Genomic DNA, 23,172 nt, shown 5'->3' on the forward strand with positions numbered 1-23,172 from the left:
TTTTTGTACTGTAGTGAAGAACAAAAATATATAAAACTGTAGAGAACTTCACAGAAAGAACCCTCTTAAATATATTATGTAGTACTTTATTTCAAAGTCAAGAATGATTTCTTTTATGATGTCCTCTGAGTATTTTGACAATAATTGTTCTCATAATCCCTGTGCCAGTTCTTATTCAAGAAGATTTGTTACCTTATTACTGGTGACAAAACAGTGTAGTTAATATTAAATATTAAAAATGAATTTAGTTACCCAATTACTGTTGGTGCTTACTGTTGGCTCTCCTTTCCTGTGATAGTTGTTCAGTATACATTCATGAGACATAGAACTTTAGATCCGTATCTTGGTACCAAAATCAATTCATATGTTAAGTCGTTGATTGAGAGAAGTCTAGCTTTATACCATGTCAAATAAAATGTCCTACACAACTGTATTTTTAGTGCATGTATTATTTTGCATAGTTAGGTTTTTCATATAGAACTTATAATACTTCACAAATATTACTATGATTATCACAGTATAAAATATTGAAGATATTGATTTCATTTTACCCATTTCAAAATGTCCTATGGGGATGTGCTATTGATAAGTATTGAACTTTTAAAATATTATGGTATATCTACTAAATAACATAATTTTAGATTGCTTTATGTAATATTGATGTACAAAAACAGAAAATCTTGGTGTTCACACATCAACCACATTAATTACAGTTTGAACACATCCCTGACATTTCAAACCTTCAAAACGATGTTTAATAGGGTCATGATTATTGAGTTTTTAATCTTTAAGATTGGTGTTTAGAAACAATATCCAAGTTACCCAGTCTTAGTTCCAATTTCAATGAAAAACTGACCTGGAAGATTCATAATAAGTAGATTGTCTTTAGAGTTAAATTCTTTTTTCTAAAAACATTTTAATATCTATTATACATATTTTAAAGTTATATATAAGCAGAAATTTATTTTGTAAACATATATTTAATATAGTTTACTCACCTATAATAAAATGCATTAATTACTTTTTTACCTTAATCCCGTAGAGAGAATTGATGAATTATTATGATGGAATTTTTTAATCTTTTTTAAAATTTTATAATTAATTTAATTTTACATATCAGCCGCAGATTCTCCTGTCCTCCCTCCTCCCACCCCACAGCCTTCCCCCTCAATCCTCCCCTCATTCCCACTTCCTTTAAGGCAAGGTTTTCCCTGGGGATTCAGCTCAGCCTGGAAGATTTAGTTGAGACAGGTCCAGTCCCCTCCTCCCTACATCAAGGCTGAGCAAAATGTCTCAGCATAAGCCCTAGGTTCCAGAAAGCCAGCCCATGCACTAAGGACAGGTCTCAGTCCCACTGCCTGGGGGCCTCCTAAATAATTCAAGCTAAACAACTGAACTGTCTCACTTATCCAGAGGGCCTGATCCAGTTCCATAGGGGCTCCTCAGCTATTGGTTCGTAGTTCATGTGTTTCCACTCTTGAAACTGAGAATCTTTTGCCGGGCAAAGGACACGGTCAACAAGACAAAATGACAGTCCACAGAATGGGGAAAGATCTTCACCAACCCCACATCTGACAGAGGGCTCATATCCAGAATATATAAAGAACTCAAGAAATTAGACATCAAAATAACCAACAGTCCAATTAGAGTTAAATTCTTGATAAATCAAAAATTCTGCTGTCATAGTAAGGAAAGAGTTTTCAACTTCTGGGAGAAAAATTCATACAGTAAGCATAACATTAGGTTAAATGGCTTCCATAAATTCTTTCTTGTCTGTATTATAATGATTCTAATGAATAATTAAGTATTTACATTCAATTACTCAAAGTCATGGAAGAACTTAGTATATGACCAATTGTTTTATTGTCTGATTACATAGAGTAGGTTTGGAGAGTAGTTATTAATTTGTTATACATAATTAATTCTGTCCTAATTTTTCAGGGTCAATGTGTGATTGTTTTCTTATTTCTTAATCTCAAAGAAAATGAAATAACATTGTTAATCATAGTGTTGTGATAAAGACAGTATATAACCATCATAGTTCCATATTTTACTACTATTATTTTTAAGTGACTCTTTGCGCCTTTCTACATGGCTGTGTATATTCTTTTTTATTATTGAAAATAGATTATTCTCTCATACACTACATTCAAACCACAGGTTTGCCTCCATCCACTCCTCCTAACACCCTGCCACCTCTCCCCTTCTCCCCAAGCTCTACCCTCCCTCCATCTCCTCTTCTGAAAAGTACAAGCCTCCAAGAGATGACAACCAAACAGGACAAAACAAGATATAATAAGATGGCTTACCTTGACTGTGTATATTCTTAAAATGTAGTTTCATCATTAATCATGTTCTTTTAAACCTGCATGTGCAAGTCTATTAAATTTTATAACAAGGATGAATAAGAAGATATTAACATAACAGAAATCAACTACATAGTCAAATACCTAATACCAAAATATGCCATATGACATAACTTTAAAAGAAATGCTTTATATTTTCATATAGTCTGTAATCAGATCACTTATAGCTACTCTTCTCAGGAAAAAAATATTCTCTTATAGCAGTTAGTTATTATATGTAAAATTGTCTTCCTTGTGAGTTAAAAAATATCACAATAAAATGATTCTTGGAATCCTAATAAAATTACATTTCCTTCAGAATGATGGCAAATTTAAAGTGTTCATTTAATGTTCTTTTTGTATTAGGTGCAATTATATTTGAGTTTATATTATAAGTAACTTTAAAATTGATGCCTTTTGCTTTAATCTTAATATAACCTATCATTCGAGTATGTAATTAAAGTTGCCCATAGCTCTATGATTGATTCTGCATAATGAATTTATGAAGGGCTTATAAAAGATAACTTACATTTTTCACATGGAAGAGTTCAGTATCTCTTGGTGTATGCTGGATATTTTGCTGTGGTGGTACTCGTATGCTTGTGTGGTTTGCATAAAGAAACTACTGAAATAGAAGGCTTTAACATGTTCAAAGATACTGTCTGTCCAAAGGCTAATGTTTTAAATGTGTACAATTGAAACAAAATTTAAAGATGAAAACTTGTTGTTGGATTTCATTCTTTTGTGGCCAGTTTGGAAGATGAAATAAATCTTCTGACTCCCCACATTTCTTCCCATGAAAGAATCAGTCAACACTTATTCTGCCTGAGATAGTACAATAAAATTTTCTTACATTTCTTAGGAAGTTCAAGAAAGTCCAAAAACAATTCTTGGTGAAGTCAAATACCTTTCTTCTTTTATTAGACAAAAGAAGAACTAATGCACGCTTGCTTTGGCCTTTTTGGAAATAAATCTTCCAAATAAATTGCTTATGGAAGTGCTGTAGTTAATATGCCAGAGGTAAATTACAGTCATAATAAAGTGAACATTGTGAGGAAGATAAGAGAAGGAATATGTCATTTTATACAACTTATTTATCTGGTATTAGCTTACATATGGAACTGACAACTGTCAATATGTGTATAACATATTATAGTAGGCCAAATTTGTGAATTATATCTCTGTAAAAATGTCTGGTCTGAAGGAGAGTATAACCTTAAAATAAAAGTCTCTAATTATAAATTCAGAAACTCATGTATTTGAACATATTCAGTAACTTATACAGAGGGTATTTAAACTTAAAATTTTGAATAACATGAAACTCAAAGACACTTACGGGTTAATAAGTACTTTATATTATCATTTTACTGAAATTGTAAAAATTTAATATTTTTATTAAATAGTATTTTATTCCAAAGTTCAACTATCTTTTTAAATATATAATGAACAAAATAATCATTATGAAATAAAAATTTCATTTTAAAGTCTATTTAATATAATCATTTCTTTTTTACAGGTTTGTCTTCATTCAAGTCCTTTTTTATCTAAAATAATTAGAAAACTATTAAAATGCATATATAATGTCCCTGGTGTTACAAAATGTGCTCAGATACTCTGGTAAAATTTATCTTAATATTGTGAACACTTTAATCAGCATGCCTTAATGATATAGTGCATACTCATCCTTCTTGGCTTCCTTTATTTCCTAAAGTTTTTCCAATACATTCAAGAGTCACTGTATACATCTGATTTTCTGTTTCAGTCAACATAACTGAAGTCAGATAAAAGAATTTGATTCAGGTTTAATATGGTGTTAGTTTGATCTGAAGGTCAATCTACCAACAAGAAGGAACAGTTTCTCATGATTTTCTTTCTCTACTCCAAGCAGTCTTTACCAAAGTCTTTTGAGCAGTGTCTGACCTCTGTTTCAATATTTCTCACAGATTTCACAGGCTGTCACCACCACTCAGCCGTCACTAACACAGACAACTGTAATGGAAACGGTAACTATGGTGACCACCAGGGAACAAATCCTGGTAAAACATGCCCAAGAGGAACTTCCACCACCACCCCCTCAAAAGAAGAGGCAAATTACTGTGGATTCTGAAATTAGAAAAAGGTGAGAACATCTTATCCATGATTTTATTCACAGATGAAGATTCATTTTTAAGCATGGAAACTTATTTACATGAGTCATATTCTATACTTGCCTCATATTTCCCAAAGCTTGGGTATTTTGTAATGTCAGTTAAAAAGTGAGAAAAATAATGAGACAAGTTTTCAAGTTTACTCAAGAAATCATTTTGTCAACAACCAAAGCCTTAATGGAAATGCTGTTTTCTGAATTGAAAGAAGAAACTACAAGACACATTTTAATACTGAAAGTGTCCAGTTTTGTTCTGTTTTTTTTTTTGTCAAAAAGAGCCTGTTTGTTCAGGTTTTAGTTTTGGATTAAATTACTTCCTTCTAGTAATGGGAAGTACAGTTTCATGAAGAAGTATACCTCTAATAGGCTAAATCCATTCTGCCACTTTATGAGAACAGAATGTCTCAATCTGCACATCCTAAATCAGGAGTAATTATGAACAGATTTCCTGTTCTTTGATATTTATAAAGTTTTGTCTCGAAGGTGTTGGAATTTTTAACAGATCTTTTTGTGAGTAATCATAAGTAGACACTATAGATAAGTTAGGCATTATGTAAATCAGTGGATGTATTAAAATCATGGCAGAACTAACATGAAAATCATAAAATAGTACAATTTCCATCCTATATCCATTATTGTAATTTTAAGATTAAGAAAGTACATTGCAATATGCCTTAAGTTTCTAAGTAGCATATGCTCAGGAATGTATAGAACACTTGACATTAGAATTTGCATATCCCAGAGTATAGAAGTATAGGAAGTATATATACCAAAAATAGTATGTCAGATGTTCTTAGCAAAGGAAAAGAAACATCTAGAAAAGTTGTTTGAATACATTATAAGGTACATTTTGTTCATTCATTCATGACTTATAACCTGATTTAAAAATCCAAACTAAATCTTGGGCTTCTTAATCTTGAAAATGTTTATTTTTTTTATTTATTTTTCTGAGATAATTGTCTAGTTCAAATAGGGATGGCCTTCAGACAACAGCCTGCTGCTATTTTCTTTGTGAGTTATGAACTAAAAATTAGTATTTGTATATTTTTTAACTTCATATATATATATATATATATATATATATATATGCTATTTGTCTATGTGTAAGAGATATATATCTATGTACATATTCTTTGTGTGAGCATGGACATGTGCATGCCACAGTGTGTATTGACGGAAGAGATAATATTTGTGTCAGGTTCTTGAACTCCACATTTTGAGGCAGATTCTTGTTTTTCTTATTTTTGATGTGGTTGTTGTTGCTGTTGTCTATGCCTCCTTGGGCAACTGAAATGTGAGATTTTAGGGATCCTCCTGTGTCTGCTTCTGAACTTACATTAGGAGTACTGGCAGTACAGACATACACTACTATGACCACCTTTTATGTGTGCCCTGGGGATTTGAACCCTAGTGATCATGCTTCCAAGGCAAGTATTTTACACACTGAGCCATCTCGCTGGCCCTGATGCTACATTTTAATTGATTAAAGTAATCAGAAGAATAATACTTACATGACTTACAATTATATAAATTTCAAATTTTAGCATCTTCATTTATAACACAACACCATTTATTCAAACATTTACCATCTATGACTTCTTTCACATGACAAAGGCAAGCTTTAAAAAATATAGTTGTAACTCTATGACTCATCACAAGACATGTATAACACATCAGAAAAAAAAAAAAAAGATGTTTGCCGATCTTTGGTCTAGTCAAATGGTTCGCAAACTCTGAATAACTTAGGGCATCCATTTTAGGTAGCAAATTCTACACAGTCTCATTACTACAGTAGTCGAAATGTCACTATTCACTGATAGAAAGGAAAAAAAATGCCACAAATATATCAGTAAGTCTCTTAATTTGCATTCATTTTTCCTAATAGCATGTCTGTGAATTTCCTTAATGTAATATTAAATATTTATCTATAGATGATGTTTAGTGGGCTCATTACTTATAGGTATATACTTCCCAAACCTCAAAATGTCTTCAGAAACAGCCTTACACAAAAAAAAAAATAGCAAAGTGAGTTGACCCATATCAATCTGTTTTCAAAGACTTATTTCCAGCTCTTGAAATTGCATTTGGTTTGAAATTATGTTTCAATTCTTTTGTTTTAACAAAAATGGGTAGTGGTTGAGTAATTGGTCACCTAAATTCTATTTTGATCTTATGTTCCCAGTAGTCATTGTAATTGACTAGGGTGAAAGGATAAATTAGGAGCATATAGATGGTTTAAATAAAACTTAACACTTATTAGAGATTTTATTATGTACTTAGAACAAGATTTAAATGAATAACATGCTTTAAATGAATAACATTAATTCTTCCCGATAACTTTCTAAGATAGGTAGAGGTATTATTAGTTTTATACATAGCTTCAGAGTGCCTGAGCTAAGATTTCAACATGGACTACACAGTAAAATATCTCTTTAATAGGTATAAGAATAAGGTGATAATGTATCATGGTTTGCCTGAAGCTGTGTAATTATACTTGTCCCAGAATAATTATACTGAGCACTAGCATGAACTCTCCAGGTTTCCTGCTATGAACAGCATAATTATATAGACAGTCTATATAGGCCTCTACAATGATGAGTTTAAACTGAACAAAGCAAACAAAAGATGAAGCATTTTGAAGCAATTAGGTAATTGATAATTGTTTACTGTATGGAATGTGATTACAGAAGCTTCATGAAATGAAATTATGACTATAAACTTCATATTATCCAGTGTGTGTGTGTCTCTCATTCCATATCTGAAACAATTACATTTCACTGTGAACTTTGTACTTGTGTTCTATTAATTTCTTTTCTTTTAAAAAAATGTTCTTGTTCCACATCTATGATTAACTGTACTTCATCCACTGCCATTCTTCACATTATGTGTTTTCTTTTTTGCCTAATTCCTGTGAGAGTGTCTCATCAACCAAATCCTTTTGCCTGTATGACTTATCTCATTGTTGTCCCTCATGGATCCTATGAATTAATGACTACTATGTCATGTTACTCCATATATGACCTCTTCCCTAAAATGCAGCTTTTTAAAACAAATGCTGTGATGATGGTATTTCTGCATCTGAATCTAGCCAGTACGTCAATTTCCATATTTTAGTTGTAAGGCATGGTCTGTATGTCCAAATAAGTAGTAAATGATAAAAATAAATTTACTGGGGTTTGAAATTTGCCTGTTTAATTTCCAGCATATGACTTTAGGAAAATTACTCAGGACCTATTCATCAGATTCAACATTTTTACCTTTTCAAACACAGGGAAGACAAGGCAGCCAATGAATCTAGTGCTTATGAAGTAATAATTTTTCAATTCTATAAGAAATAGATTCTCCTCTCATACGATACATCCCAATAACAATTTCACCTTCTTCTACTCCTCCCAGCTACCCCCACCTTCTCTCTCCTCTAGATCCACTCCCTTCTGTTTCCTTTTGAGAAAAGAACAGGCCTCCAAGAGACAAGAGCAAAACAGGACAAAACAAAATATAATAAGACAAGGCAAAAGCCCTCATATGGAGGTTGGAAAAGGCAAACTAGTACGAGGAAAAGAGATTCAAGAACAGGCAAAAGAGTCAGATATACCTTTTCCCACTCTTAGAAGTATCACAAACACACCAAACTAACAGCCATAACATCTACACAGAGGCCCTAGGCTTGTCACTTCAGTCTCTGTGAGCCCAAGTGAGTCCTGCTTGTTGACTTGGTGGGCCATATTCTCCTGGTATCCTCCATCCCACCTGACTTCTACAATCATTTTTTTTTCTCTTTCTTCCACGAGTTTCCCTGTCTCCAAGTGGAGGGACCCGACAGAGACCTCCAATTAGACTCTCTTCTCATAATGTCTGTCTGTAGAGCTTGCTCCCGTCTGCTGCCAGAAGTCTTGCTGATGACCACTGGAAAAGGCACACATCTATGAGTACAGCAGAATATACCTAGGGATCATTTAGTTGATTTCTTTTACCAGCTCACTTTGATCCTACCCTAGGTCTCTGCGCTATCCAGTCTCTGGTTACTGGCCATCCAGGTAGTGTAGGGCATGGAATCCCTCTCCTGGTATTAGTCTCTAGTTAAACTAAACATTAACTGGCTACTTCCACAGTTTCTGCCACCATTTCCCAGCACATCTTATAGGCAGGGCAGATTATAGGTGAAGGTTTTTGTTTCTGGATTGATGTCCAGGTTTCTCAGAATACTTTCTGACCACAGGTGAAAGCTCCAAGCCTACACCAACTAGAACTCTCTATGTTCAATGTGCTATATGGAAGTCATGCTCAGCAATGAGACCCCACTGTTAGCTTTCAGAGAACAACTTTCTGTCCTAGGATCAGCCTGGTTTGTTTAGGAATCTCCATTGAACATCCTTGGCCAACATCCTGGTTCCACCACTGAAAATCTTGCCTGGCTACTAAAGATGGCCATTTCAGTTTGCCTTCCCTTCTCCTCTTAGAAATATAACCCCTTTCCTACCCAACCAACTTTGTGCCCTGTTCATTAAAAAATTCAATACAGTTTGTACTGCCCATATACTTCTGGAAGCCTGGGCTTCATTAGAGGCTGTTCAGCTCACCAAGAACCGTACCCTTAAAGAACAATGACTCTCTTCCCACTTTTTCATTTCATTCATTAGATCTAGGGTGAAACACATAAGTTTTAATTTCAAACAAGTGAAATTAGTAAAGTTAGTTCATTAGATGGAACATTAATTCCATTACAAAATAACTTGTAATTTTCTTTCCTATATGAGACACAGTTTACTTTAAACTAAACTAAGTGATGCCATTGACCCATCTTGAGTCACCTTCACTACGTATTTTAGGACTGTCTATTCAGATTACTATCCCAAACACTAGATGTGAAGATTCCCTTAGCCAAAGTCTAGTATATATTTTGTCTATAAAAGTGGTCTTCTGTCTGCTAGATATCTAAAAGATGTGAAGATTCCCTTAGCCAAAGTCTAGTATATATTTTGTCTATAAAAGTGGTCTTCTGTCTGCTAGATATCTAAAAGATATTTTTAACAAAAATAAAAATGTCTGACATTCTCTTATATAACAGAATATCTAGAAAACAATAACATATTGTTTCAAAATAGAAAAGATTTTTGTCTTCTTACCAGGAAATGACAAATGTTTGAATAGATGGATATATATATGTACATCCCCCTGATGTGATCATCATTAAATGTGTTTATGTATGGAAATAGTGTCATATCCATCACTATGAACAAGTGTTAAGTGTTAACTAATGAGTTTAAAAAAGAAATAGATAATGGGAATTGGTTCTGATACGTAGTATGTGTAGCTCCAGATATCTAGATCCAGAAGCCACATGAATGTATACCATGTCAGAATACATGCCAACAAAGCCATATTTCTAGAACTGAGGCATGGAGTTTTGTTTGTTTTACAAGTAAAGAAAAAAAAACACATTTACTTATCTAAATATAAGAGGAACCAGTGTTGAGTACATCAGAAAATCACTAATACTTTATTTCCAATTCTTTCTTTCACCAGCTTATTCTCTACATCAGGCTCTGAAACTGCTCTCAGGAAGGTCACCAGAGAGCTCCTTAATTGCTAGCTTCAAAGGTCACTCTTCAGTTCTTGTCCTTCTTGACCCCTGTGCTATGCCTGACAGTGATGATTAGTCCCTTCTTAAAGTTTCTTTAAGTTTCTGGGACACTGTTCTCTCCTATTCACCCCTCCCCTGGCTTTCTGACTATGTCTTGTCAATCTTCTCTTCTTATCTCTTTGAAGGTCAGTTTTCATGACTCAAAATTTCATTTTACTTTCTTCTAATGTTGGTTTCATTTCTTGGAGTTTATTACTTATACTGCTGTCTTCTCGGTAATCTGTACCTTATAATTTACAAAGTAACATTTTTAGCTCACTGTCTTCCCTGATACTCATACTTGTATAAACCAAACACTAATATGTAACTTTAGATTTGTAATGAGAATTTCAAATGTAGATCTGTACTTTACATTTTGTATGTCTAAAAGATATCATTCACATCATATCCTCAAAGACTGGCTATGCCTGGACTTGCAGAGTACAATGACTAGCAATCTGTGAAGCAAGTCATAGTGGTCACTGTAACTGCCAAACCACCAAATTCTTTCAAAATATACCTCATATAAATTATTTTCAATGCATTGTTTTCTCTTCAATGTTGCCTTTCCTCGAGTTTAGCTCCCAATTTGTTTATGGATGAACTCACAATTTCTCTGCCTCTGCTTTTGCTTCACTCTTGGAAGAATATCTCAAAATGCAGTTTGAATAAGATAATTCCTTTGCCCATAATTCTTGAAATTTATGTCATAGGAATTCCTTTGTCTAATCTCTGGCTTCATTCTCCATCATGTATTTATATACCAGTGCTACTATCATTGCCTGCAAAATGTTTGTTTGCAGTTCATGATGAGATGAAGAGCTTAAGCCAGGATAGAAATAACTGTACTACTTTCTTTTTTGTAACATGTTGACAAACATAAACTTAGGTGAAATAGTAGGATTTGTGACTTAATTGTTTATTTTGCAAAAGCTCTTATTCTGTCACTGAATACAAGATAACTAGTACAATCTAGTGGCATACAATAAACTTCAGCTTCCATTAACTACTCTTTGTTTAATCTCATAATGTTTTCTATTCTCTTAAGCCTCCTTTTCTGCCTACTGTAGTCTTTCTATAATGTTTCTCTAAATATCTGGGGTTTAATTACTTTAACATACATTATTTATAAATCAACTACCTTGAATCTCTATAACTTTGCAGAGATATTTAGAATATTTGAATTAAATCACCAACTTGTATTGAAAGAACTTTAGGTTTACATATATGTATTTATTGCATTCTCAGTGAGTATAGGAAACACCTTATTTTTCTACTTATGGCGTATTACCTAGATTTCAGTACAAATTGAATATCAGTTAATACTCAAAATATTGCAGAGATATTTGACAGAGATTTCTTATATTTTTGGTTGAGAAACAGAAGCACTGAAGATGCTTCAAAGAGAAGAGGTTTAATATCTGGTATTTCTTAACCAGATGGTAGATGTTAAAAGAAACACACACATACACACACACACACACACACACACACACACACACACACACAAAGTGGAGCAACTGGAAACACAAGTAACATTAGGAAGCTACTATTATTGAGGTAGAGGAACAATGTATCGTGACTTATTCGATCACAGCCCAGAAGCTGAACCTTCTAACAGAAATTAAATCAAAGCTGATCACCATGCAGGAAATTTGATTTATGGAATATGTGGGAGAAAAATGAAAAAAAATTGAGTTCCTAATTATTAAGTTAGAACCACTATCTTCCTGTTAACAAATATGTATTCTAATAGATGATATTCTCATTCTGGCAACTTCTAAGACTATTGTTAAATTCTTTTCTAATAAGAAACTTATTGTCTGTTTAAGTTAAAAATATGTCGCATTGATATATAATGAGAAGCTGCTTTGGACTGAAATACGTCCTTTCAAATCTCTTATGTTGATCCTTCCATCTTTAATGTCATAGTATTCAGAGAGGGAGGTTTTTTGTTTTTTGGGACAGAGTCTTGAGGATGGGACTACTATAAAGATACTAATATACTTATATTAAGTAATATCAGAAAGTATGCCTTCAATGAGCCAGCCTAAGTCTATATGCAGGAAGAGGGCTCTTAACAGAAGTTCATCCTTCATGGGGGCTCGAGAGATGGCTCAGTGGATAAGAGCACTGGCTGTTCACCAGAGAACTTGGGTTTAATTTCTAGCACCCACATGGCAGCTCACAACTGTCTGTAACTCCAGTTCCAGGGGATCTGACACCTTCACACCAATGCACATAAAAAAAACTTTAAAAAAAAAAAGAAGTTATACTTCAGGCACATTGGTCTTAGATTATAGGTGACACATTTGTGAGAAAAATGTGTTGCACATTTCATTGTATCTATGGAATTTTGTAACAGGCGGCAAAACAATGGACTGGGTTTGTAAAAGAGTGAGATTTATTTTGTATTTAAACTAAAGCTCATAGTGATGTTCACTATAAGAAGTAAATGGACTAAAACAGGTCATGATGCCATGGAAGGACCGTTGGGGCAGGAAGTACATGTCAGACTTAAATGACTTTGCACATTATACTAGATAGCTTCTGAACCCTGACTAGAAGTTATTTAAACTTTAAAGACCCACAAACATAAAAGCATGTTGAAGTCCTTTAAACTCAGTAAGCTTTCACACTGAGTGTTTAAAATTTAAATTGCCTCCCATAGGGTCCAAGGCATAGTCAGGATATGGTGCTTTCTTTGACTACTCCTGTAGACAGTATGGGCCATAGCCACTCAGGAGGGAAGTGACAGCAGCTTTAGTTTTCAACTAGGATCTAATGGATTCTCATGATTTGGAAAGCACTACAGTTGCTAACACTACAAAACATAATTATTCTCTCAGGAAACTTGCATTCTAGCATAAACCCAGTCAAGAAGGAAAAAAAAAAGTACCTCTAAAATGTTTAGTTGTGAGGTAGAAAAACCTTTCTCCCTGTTTTGTACATAGAAGAACAATAAGGAAATTACTTCTGAGTATACAGTTAAAATATAGGGAAATATTAAACTTTAGTGTAAAATTACAATTCAAACGAAGGGGCAGCCCTTACATATGGTTTTAGGTGATTTTATGAGCTTTGAATTTAGAATTTTTATCTAATGGAAAGAAGAAGGAAATGAGGTGATGACATTAAAAAAATAGAATTTCCATTGGGAACCAATAGACATTTTCAAGAGAAAGCATTCCAGTATAACTATTGTGAACCACTATATTTCAACCCTTCTTTAAATGATGCTCCAGCAAGTAAAGACACTTACTACACAGCCTGTGTTCTGGACTGTGTAATCAGTTCCATTCACTTTCACTCCCTCCAGCTCATTTATGTATAAAATGTCCAAAATTACTGAGACCTACCTAGTTGGAAGAGATAATCCACTTCCGCAAGTTGTCCTCTCTCCTTCACATATTCACTGATCCCCAGCTTCTATTGCTATCCAAGAAATAAAGGCATGCAATTGTTCAGAATTGTAGGGAGAAACCATCCCTCCAACACCACACAAAGCAGGAAAGATTCAGTATTTATTTTCTCTGAAGGGCCAGAGAAATATTTTGGGGGTTTGTGTTACAACTGTTCAACTTAGCCAAAAAGTATACAAAAATGATGAACATGGGTGTATTCAAATTAACTTTATTTGCAAAAAGATGTGTGAGCATATATTTGTCCCACAGATTCTTATGCTAAAGGGTAAAATGATGATAATATTTTACTGTGTTTTTGTCTTCATTTTAGTTTCACTGATTTAGGGTTTTGTTTTTGTGGTTGTTTTGTTTTGCTACTGTTGCTGTTATCCTGATGACTTTTTGCCTTATGAGCCCTCAACAGAAAACTGAAGTAAATACAACTACTCTGACACATGAAGAAGTAACAACAGCAAATGAGTGATTTAATCCCAGCCAAGAGCTCAGCTAATAACCCAGATAAAAAAGGTTTTTTTTGGTTTTTCGAGACAGGGTTTCTCTGTGTAGCTTTGCGCCTTTCCTGGAACTCACTTGGTAGCCCAGGCTGGCCTCGAACTCACAGAGATCTGCCTGGCTCTGCCTCCCGAGTGCTGGGATTAAAGGCGTGCGCCACCACCGCCCGGCTAAAAGTTTTTATAGACATAAATTAATATTTGTCACATTTTGTCAATAACTATGTGAAAACTACAATGAATAATATCCAAGGTTCCATATGGGAATTCAAACACTACAAGTTTTCACATAAAAGCAATCCTTTTCTTCCTGAAAGCATGCAACTTGGTTCATCATTCTTGAAATTTGATTTTACCTTCCTTTCCTCCTTTAAATTAATTTATCTTACATATAGCATTTAAAAGTCTGAACATGCAAAATATATGTATATGTATTAGAGTATATTATAGTTAGAGACACACAGAGCATGATAATCCATTTATTTATAAAATATTTAAAGATTAGGTAAAATCAATGACATAGGGAGAAGTTCTTTTATTTTATAGTACACAAAACAGCACTGAATTATTTGCATTACAAATATTTCCCTATATATGGACATAAGTGGAAAGTATGTGGGAGTAATTTCTGGAGTTGTATGAATTAGGACAAGACACTTTTGTTTTCCAAAATACCTGAAAGCATTTTAGCTCTATATCTGAAGATGTCTTACTAATATGTTCTCTGTACAGGATTTTTCCTTTATCTTTGGACATTTTATGTTTCTGTGTAAGAATGTCACCATGAAAAATTCATTTGTCACCATTTTACTCTTATGCAGATAAGAAAATGAAAGAGAAGCTAAACTTGAGAGTTGGCAAACTTTGAAAGGGAAGGCGCGCCCTCTAGTGATACATATCTTTTCACAGGAATGCTCTTAGCTTTTCCTTCTAATTTCATCATTTTAAATAAACTTCCAATTTAATTTTGAAATAACATCAATTTAGTTGCTTGATTAGTAGATTTAGTAGTTTCAACCTAAGTGTATTTTGCATGATCATACATTCATGACTATGACAGTATTTCACCTATATCTATCACATAGGAGGATATTCCTGTTAACTCCTGTTGAGGTGATTTCTTTCTACAGAATTGTATTTTATAGGGACTTTTACCATATGAAGTCTTACAGCACCTGTGGCTTAGCAACATTTTCTCTTCAGTCCTCTGGAATGCACGATCGATTTTTTTCATAGTATTTTTATATTCTTTTGCATTATAACTAATTCCTCTGTTCTATCTGGCCCGGCATTCACAGTTTAGGGGATTTCTTTAGTTTTGAACTTTTGAGATAGTTTCTATAAATATTACATGAGTAGAAGATGTGAAAGTAACTTCTTACATCATGTCACACATTAGAAGTACACATTAGGGTGAGATTTTAAGTGATTAAGATTTGATATTAAATACAGGTAGTGAGATTATTTTAAAGGGCTTTTCATCTACCAGATACTGAAATATATTGACTACGTCTTACCACTTTCAGAGAAACAGCATTTCAGCAGAAGTCTGATTCTTTTTAGTGTAATCAGTGTTCTAGAGATACAGATGGGAACATCAATGCCAGGTAACTCATGGACTTTCTGATCCTTAATAAGCCAAGATATTAAAGCACTGCCATTTCATTTTGTTATATAACACAAAAGAACTAAACATATGTAATTTAATGTCCATAATTAACAATGAAGAAAACACAATTTGATGGACAGTATTTTATGTTTGGACAAGAATTCAAATTTAAACACACAATGAATAGGCATATTTTAAGACAAAGAAAGCTATGCAGAAATGGATATTTTAGTAACTTTCAATGATGCATTTCATTATAATCTGGAATCATTAAATTTTGCTGTATTGAAACATATAGCTTTATATAGAATGTGCTTAAATTACATATCTAAAACTACAAATACATTCAAGACCACATGGAATAGGTTGCTTGATGGGAATGTTAATGTTGACAGATGAATAAATTAATGTATTAGAGATATCAAAGCCATAATCCAAGCAAATCTAACTTCAGTTTTGTAACTCAAATGAAAACCCCTTCAACTGTAAAGATAAACTTATTTCTATGGAATACTTTAAAAGTAGTTTTTATGTTTTTATGTAAATACTAATTTGGCAGGAGCTTTTTCTTCCTGTTTAAAAAGATTGTAATTGTCATCATCATGGTCGTCGTCGTTGTCATTGTTGTGTGTGTGTGTGTGTGTGTGTGTGTGTGTGTGTGTACCACAGTGAAGTCATGGAGGTTAGAGGACAGCTTTGTGTAGTCAGCTGGCTCGTTCGTGGTTCCGTGGCTCAAACTCAGGTTGCTAGCATTATGCTGCAAGCACCTTTCCTAGCTGAGTCACTTAAGCAAAGAAAAATAAAGACCTGGGATATTAACTAGTCTCTGAAGCATACAGTGTAAAGGTAATGAAGAACTGGACCAAATGTACGCATGTGGAAATGATTAGTTCCAAATGGTAAGTTCAACATGACTGAAAGACCGTTTATGTAAATATGTTGTCTTGGTGTAATATTCAACATAACAGTCACTACACAGAAAATTTTGACAGTACACAATCAGTACCCATACTGAGGCCCCTTTCCACAACAACATAGCTATTGTGGAACACAATATCTGTACATTGATAAACTATTGACAAGTCAAAATTTGGTAACTTTTAACTGCAAGCACACAAATATATCTTTGTTTCTTTAAAATGTTTTCTGTGTTCTTGTCTTTTTATTAAATGATTATAAAATCATCTCTCACTAGTGACCAAAAGGGGTTTCATTGACTTAATTTATATGATATTTCTGAGAAACTTACTTGGATGAGATTGAGACTGTCTTATAGTATGCTAAGGGAAATGTAGCTTTCTGGCTGTTCAGTATGTAGCAAAGTTTTGAAATTTGAATCTTCCATAAATAGAGAGTGAATATGTGAGGAGAGTGAGGCAATGTGTGGCTGGTTTAATGCTGAAGGCGCAGAGTATCTTTAGCTGGTGCTTGCTCAGCCTTAGGTAGAATAAAGTGTGACAGAAAATATCCATAACAAGGCACTGTGAAAACTATATAGCTCCTAATTTTTGAGCAAGTATGCATTTACATCAAGACTCTGCTACTTTGCTATATATCTAGCATGTATATATGACTGTTTAAAAATAGTGAAAAACCTGAGACCTACACACACAAGAAAACCATAGCAAACCAGGTAATAATAGCTGCCAAATTGATAAATAATTAAATATTCTTTTAAGAGTTACTTAGAAGCCAGCATCTGAGTAGGTTCTAAGAAGGTGACTGTGTTAATTATATAGTAAAAATGTAATGAGGCTAAGCATAGAGTGTAGGTTGTTAATACTCTAGGAGAATACATGGGAAGCCTTTCAGACACTGTTTCTACTTTGCCTTCATTGCTGGCATTAACAAGCGGGACTGTCTGTTGGCACTGTATTTGACAGAAAGCAATGCGTAACACTGAGTGTTAGCTCTCAGAATTGTAAGCAGTAATTTTGAATGTTACATGGGAGAATCTAGACTGAACATTGTACTTGTACAGAGAATATTTTAGTAAACAATAGATAGAAAATTATTTTAATGATCAAAGCAATTTGTATAATGCCAAATCTAAGTAACAACAACAAAAATAATAGTGATTCTAGACAGTATTAGAGAAAACACAATTAGACTTTTGTAGTAGTTTGATTAATTTTGAGATAATTGTTGTATAACATGTAAAGTATAGGGTAAAATTAACTTGTAGTAAAAACAGGAAATATATTAAAAGACAACCAGAGATTCAGTTGGTAAAATAAGCCCCAATAGAGAGCATGGAGAAAATGTGTAAACAGGATTCTGCTGAGAAGAACCTAGGTCTCGAAGAATGCAAGAGTTTCAGGTTAGACTGCACTGCACATATTTCTTTGAGAATCAAGATATCACAATGATGAGGAGGGGGAAATAGACTTGTGACAAGCATAAACCTTTTATATTAATCTGTATTAATATTTTTATTTATATTTACGTTTATTTTACTCCAGAAAGGAAGTGTAATGTATTAATCTATCTGCTTATGAATAGATATTTTCCCTAGATTAAAGCTTCACTCAAAACTGCACAGAAATAATACCTGAAGTCCTTTTTAAAAATATGTAGATAAGGAGTGAGCAAAGCGGCTAAGGAGGTAAATTTACTTGTTGCCAAGCCTGAACACTTGAGTTCAATTCCAGTATCCTACATGGCAGAAAGAGAGCACAGACTCATACATGTTGTGCAAGTACTCATCTGACTTGCACATTTATGCCATGGCACACTCTTGCTCACACAGTGCAGTAACAAATGTAAGCAAACAAATATAGTAAAAATGTTTTTATGTAATGAAAAAAATGTACAAATATTGTTAACGTGTAATCATGCTCAATAGCACAATTATTTGAAAGAGAAGTTCCAGCACCTGGTATAATCCCTTTTTAAGTTTGGAAAAATCAGTCAAACAAAAAAATGAACAACAAAAGACCTCTTTAGATTTTCAAATTTGCTTAAATTGATCTGAATTACTAGAACTCCATGCCAGCGGGTGCCCAGGCCTCACTTAAAATCTTCACAGAGCCACAAGGGACAGTTACCATGGTGTTGATTCTACAAAGCCTTCATTGTGTATAGATAACCAATTTCCTTGGCAGAGCCTCTAGTTTTCAAGCTGATATAACCATAACTCATGGAAAAGGTGAGTTTTAAAAAAAAATCCTCAAAATGTCCCTGAGTAAAGTCCCTGTTTGTTGTCAAAAACATTTAATTAGTCAAATAGGTCCTTAAAATGTGGACAGGTACATTCTGGCCTGTTATTTAGGAAGGTGATATCAAATATTAGATTTAGTAAGAATGTACTATCTATTTAAAAATAATTTTAAATGAATTATTTTAGACTTTGATACAATGTATTTTGAACATACCCCTTCACCTCCTACACTTCCCACAAGCTGAACCCTCCCATCCCTTCCCTCCAATCATTGAAATTACATCTTTTGTTCTTTTCTTTCCCCATCAAATACAGTACATAATATCTGGCTACTGCTCTTAAAATTGGGACCTGCTTTGTTATGTGGTCATCCTTCATAGATCACATCATTAGCAACTTTTTTAAAAAGACTATCTCCCAGCAGTCATCAAATACTAATAGCTCCTCAGCTAACGATGGGATTGTATATCAACCTTACCACCCTCTATGTTGAGATTTTTGTCTTTCTGGAACTTGCACAGGTCTTGTGCATGCTATCGCAATCCTTGTGAGTTTATGTGTGCATTGCTCTATTGTGTCAGGAATTCACTGTTTCCTTGAAGTGATCCACCAACTCTGGAACATAAAATCTTTCTGTCTCCTCTTTGGCAAAGAACCCTGAAATTCAGAGTGATATATGTCTAATTTGTTGTCTGCACATTGACCAGTTAGGAGGTCTCTGTTTTAATTGCCATTTACTATAAGGACAATATTCTCTAATGAGGATTTGAGAGATGCTCAGATCTAAGAGTATAGCAGAAGTTATTAGGTATTATTTTAATACTTTGTCCATTTAACAGAGTAGTAAGTAGTACTGGGTTCTTCCCTATGAAGAGTTTGTTGATGAAAAAGGGGAAATATCTGAACCATGAAATTTCAGTTTCATATTTCACACCTCTAAAAGTGTTCTGCAGTTTCTCTAGTATAGAAACTATTTCTTTCTGTACTAAAATAGCTTTCTTTTGTTTTTTTATACTTTTATATTTTTTGGCAATGGTTGGGAATGTCATCAGAGCATGATTGTAATATGAACAAACAAGATCAGTGTAAATTCTGTGCCTACTAGAAATCTTTCTTGAAAATTCCTTGACTATCTAGTGTTATTCAATGAATTAAGTTGTGTTATTCATGGATCTATATATGGGAGTAGGCAATATTTTCTTTTTTATTTAATTTTTATTAATTGTTTTATTTATTTTACATACCAACCAGTTTCCCTTCCCTCCTCTCATCCTGTTTCGTTCCCTTACCTCCTTTCTACCACCACCCCCATCCATTCATAGAAAGGGTACGGCTTCCCATTAGATTCAACAAAGCATGTCACATCAAATTGACTCATTACCAAGATTCCCCCCCCTTGTATCAAGGCTGAGTGAGGTATCCCACCATAGGGCATAGGTTCCAAAATGCCAGCTTGTGACCCAGGAACATGTCTTGGTCCCACTGCTAGAGGCCACAAATAGACCGAGCTATGCAACTATCAGGCACATGCAGAGAGCTTAGGTTGGTTCCATACAGGCTTCCTAGCTGCCTGTATAGAGTCTGTGAGCTCCCATGACCCAGGTCCACTGTCTCTGTGTCATGATTTTGATCCCCCTTGCTCATATAAACCCTCTTCCCTCTCTTCAACTTTACTCCCAGAGCTCAGCCCAGTACTTGACTGTGGATCTCTGCATCTGCTTTCATCAGTTACTGGATGAAGGTTTTATGATGACAATTAGGGTAGTCACCAATCTAATTACAGGAGAGGGCCAGTTCAGGCACCTTCTCCACTATTGCTATGAGTCTTAGCTGATGCCATTCTTTTGGTTCCCTGTGAGTTTTCCTGGCACCTGGTTTCACCCTAAACTCATAATGGCTCCCTCTATCAAGGTATCTCTTTCATTGCTATCCATCTCTAGTCTCTGTCCCTCCCCCAACTCAGCCTTCCTGATCCTTCATTTTCCCAACCCCCAAACCTCCCCCTCTGACACTGCTATTTACCCAGGAGATCGCATCAATTTCCTCTTCCCAGGGTGATTAATGTGTCTCTCTTAGGGTCCTCCTTGTTACCTAGCTTCTCTGGGGCTGTAGATTGTAGCCTGGCTATCATTTGCTTTATATCTAATATCTACTTATGAGTGAGTACATACCATGTTTGTCTATCTGAGTCTGGATTACTTTACTCAGGATGACTTTTTGTAGTTCCATCCATTTGCCTTCAAATTTCATGATGTCATTGTTTTATACCACTGAGTAATACTCCATTGTGTGAATGCACCACATTTTCTTTATCCATTCTTCAGTTGAGGGGCATCTAGGTTGTTTCCAGGTTCTGGCTATTATGAATAATGGTGCTATGAACATAATTGAGCAAATGTCCTTGTAGTATGATTGAGCATCCTTTGTATATATGCCCAAGAGTGGTATTGCTGGGTCTTGAGGTAGATTAGTTCCCAGTTTTCTCAGAAATAGCCATACTGATTTCCAAAATGTCTATACAAGATTGCACTCCTGGCAGTGGTTGAAGAGTGTTCCCTTTACTAAATATCCTCTCCAACATAAGCTGTCATCAGTGTTTTTGATCTTAGCCATTCTAACAGGTGTAAGATGATATCTCAGAATCATTTTGATTTGCATTTCCCTGAAGATAAGGATGTTGAGTGATTCCTTAAATGCATTTAGCTATTTGAGATTGGAAGTAGGCAATATTTTCTACAGACAATATAAAGCAATGGGAAATGAGACTACAGAAGGTAATTCTAAAGGGTGAGTTTTAAAGCGGTATGTGCATATTTTAGTTTCATATTGTTGAGACAAAGTATTTTTCTTTCAATGTTTTCAAATTGATTTATAGAAAAAATTGAACTAAAGTAGTGAGAAGAGATTATACTAGAAATATACAGTGGATTTCTGGATATTAATCAGTAATGGATTTTCCTCTTTTTAAGGTATGGCAGGGGATGGCAAGACTGAACTTGTTCAGGGTATTCTATGATGCTTGAAGGAAAATGTGCCTTAAATGAAGTACAGATGGTATAGGGTTAGTAAGTCCATTAATACTACATCAAATAGGATGTCATTAAAATGTTGGTCTTCACAACTCAGCAGCCACCCAGGTACATATCCAGGGCTTTGAGCTGGCACACCCCAAAATCTACTCTATGACCTACTGGAGTACTTGAAGGGACTGGTACTGCAGAACCATAGCCACATGGTCTGCATGGTTGGGGCAACAGTGGAATGTCTGGGGTATAGCTAGAGTTTTCCTGCCTTGCCCACAGTCAGGACAAATCTTTGTCACCCGCCAGTCCCACAGCTGCTCAGACCCAACCAAGTAAACACAGAGACTTATATTGCTTACAAACTGTATGGCCATGGCAAGCTTCTTGTTCCCTGTTCTTATAGCTTAAATTAATCCATTTCCATAAATCTATACCTGCCACATGCCTCCTGGCTTACCGGTACTTTACATCTTCCTTGTCCTGGCAGCGGCTCCAGGCAGTGACTCTTTCTGCCTTCCTGTTCTTTCTTTTTCTCCTCTCTGTTAGTCCCAACTATACTTCCTGCCTAGCCACAGCCAATCAGGTTTTATTTATTGACCAATCAGAGCAACTTGACATACAGACCAACCCACAGCACAGCCAAATGCAGACCATCTCAGACACCTGCACTCAGGCCTGTGGTCCTAATCATCCTCTATGCGGAACTGCTGGGTAAAGCCACAAGGAACCCGAGAACGGGCTCCCACAGGACATACAGAACATCCCACAGCACTGGGGCGTTTCCATAGGGGCCTGGCAGAGGAGGCCTTGAACCTGACAAACAAAATAGTATACAATGGCAAGGAAAGCTATTTGGAAAAAAGGGTGAACTACATGATACACAGCAGCTCCCAGTGCCACTAAGAGGAATGAAGAGTTGATGGAGAGGCAAAGATGGATGAGCACAATTTTGTTGTTGTTGTTGTTTTGTTTGTTTGTTATTTTTGTTTGATTTGCCTGTGTTTTATTAAAATTGAGATTCTTAATTGCATTTATTTATTTTGTTATTTTTTTTCTTTATCTTTGTCTTATTTTTGTTATTTCTTTTTTAGTTTTCCTTTGGGAGGCACTATAAGCAGATGCGTAAGGTTAGGTGGGATTGGGGTGCATGATGTGAAATCCCCAAATAATCAAAAAAAAAATAAGGTTAAAAAATTTTGGTCATCATCTTATGAAAAATTAGAATGCCTTTAATATTTTATGAGTGAAGATAGTATGCTATGACTTTAAACAATTTTAATAATTTCCTTATAAAATGGATTCAGAGGATGTGGTTAAATTTCTGTCACAGATAATTGAAAACTGAGATTC

General features: G+C 34.6%; 1 protein-coding gene across 8 annotated transcripts in view; it reads left to right on the top strand.

Annotated features, from left to right (window-relative positions):
* Dmd (dystrophin) overlaps window positions 1–23,172 on the top strand; it is a 2,209,767-nt gene that overhangs the window by 835,742 nt on the left and 1,350,853 nt on the right. For all 8 annotated transcript variants that reach the window (XM_028881805.2, XM_037198928.1, XM_037198927.1 and 5 more), the window contains exon 17: window positions 4,289–4,464. In XM_028881805.2, coding sequence (XP_028737638.1) covers window positions 4,289–4,464 — 176 coding nt within the window. The remainder of the gene's footprint in view (window positions 1–4,288; window positions 4,465–23,172) is intronic.

This window comes from Peromyscus leucopus, chromosome X (assembly GCF_004664715.2).
Source record: "Peromyscus leucopus breed LL Stock chromosome X, UCI_PerLeu_2.1, whole genome shotgun sequence".
Lineage (NCBI taxonomy): Eukaryota > Metazoa > Chordata > Mammalia > Rodentia > Cricetidae > Peromyscus > Peromyscus leucopus.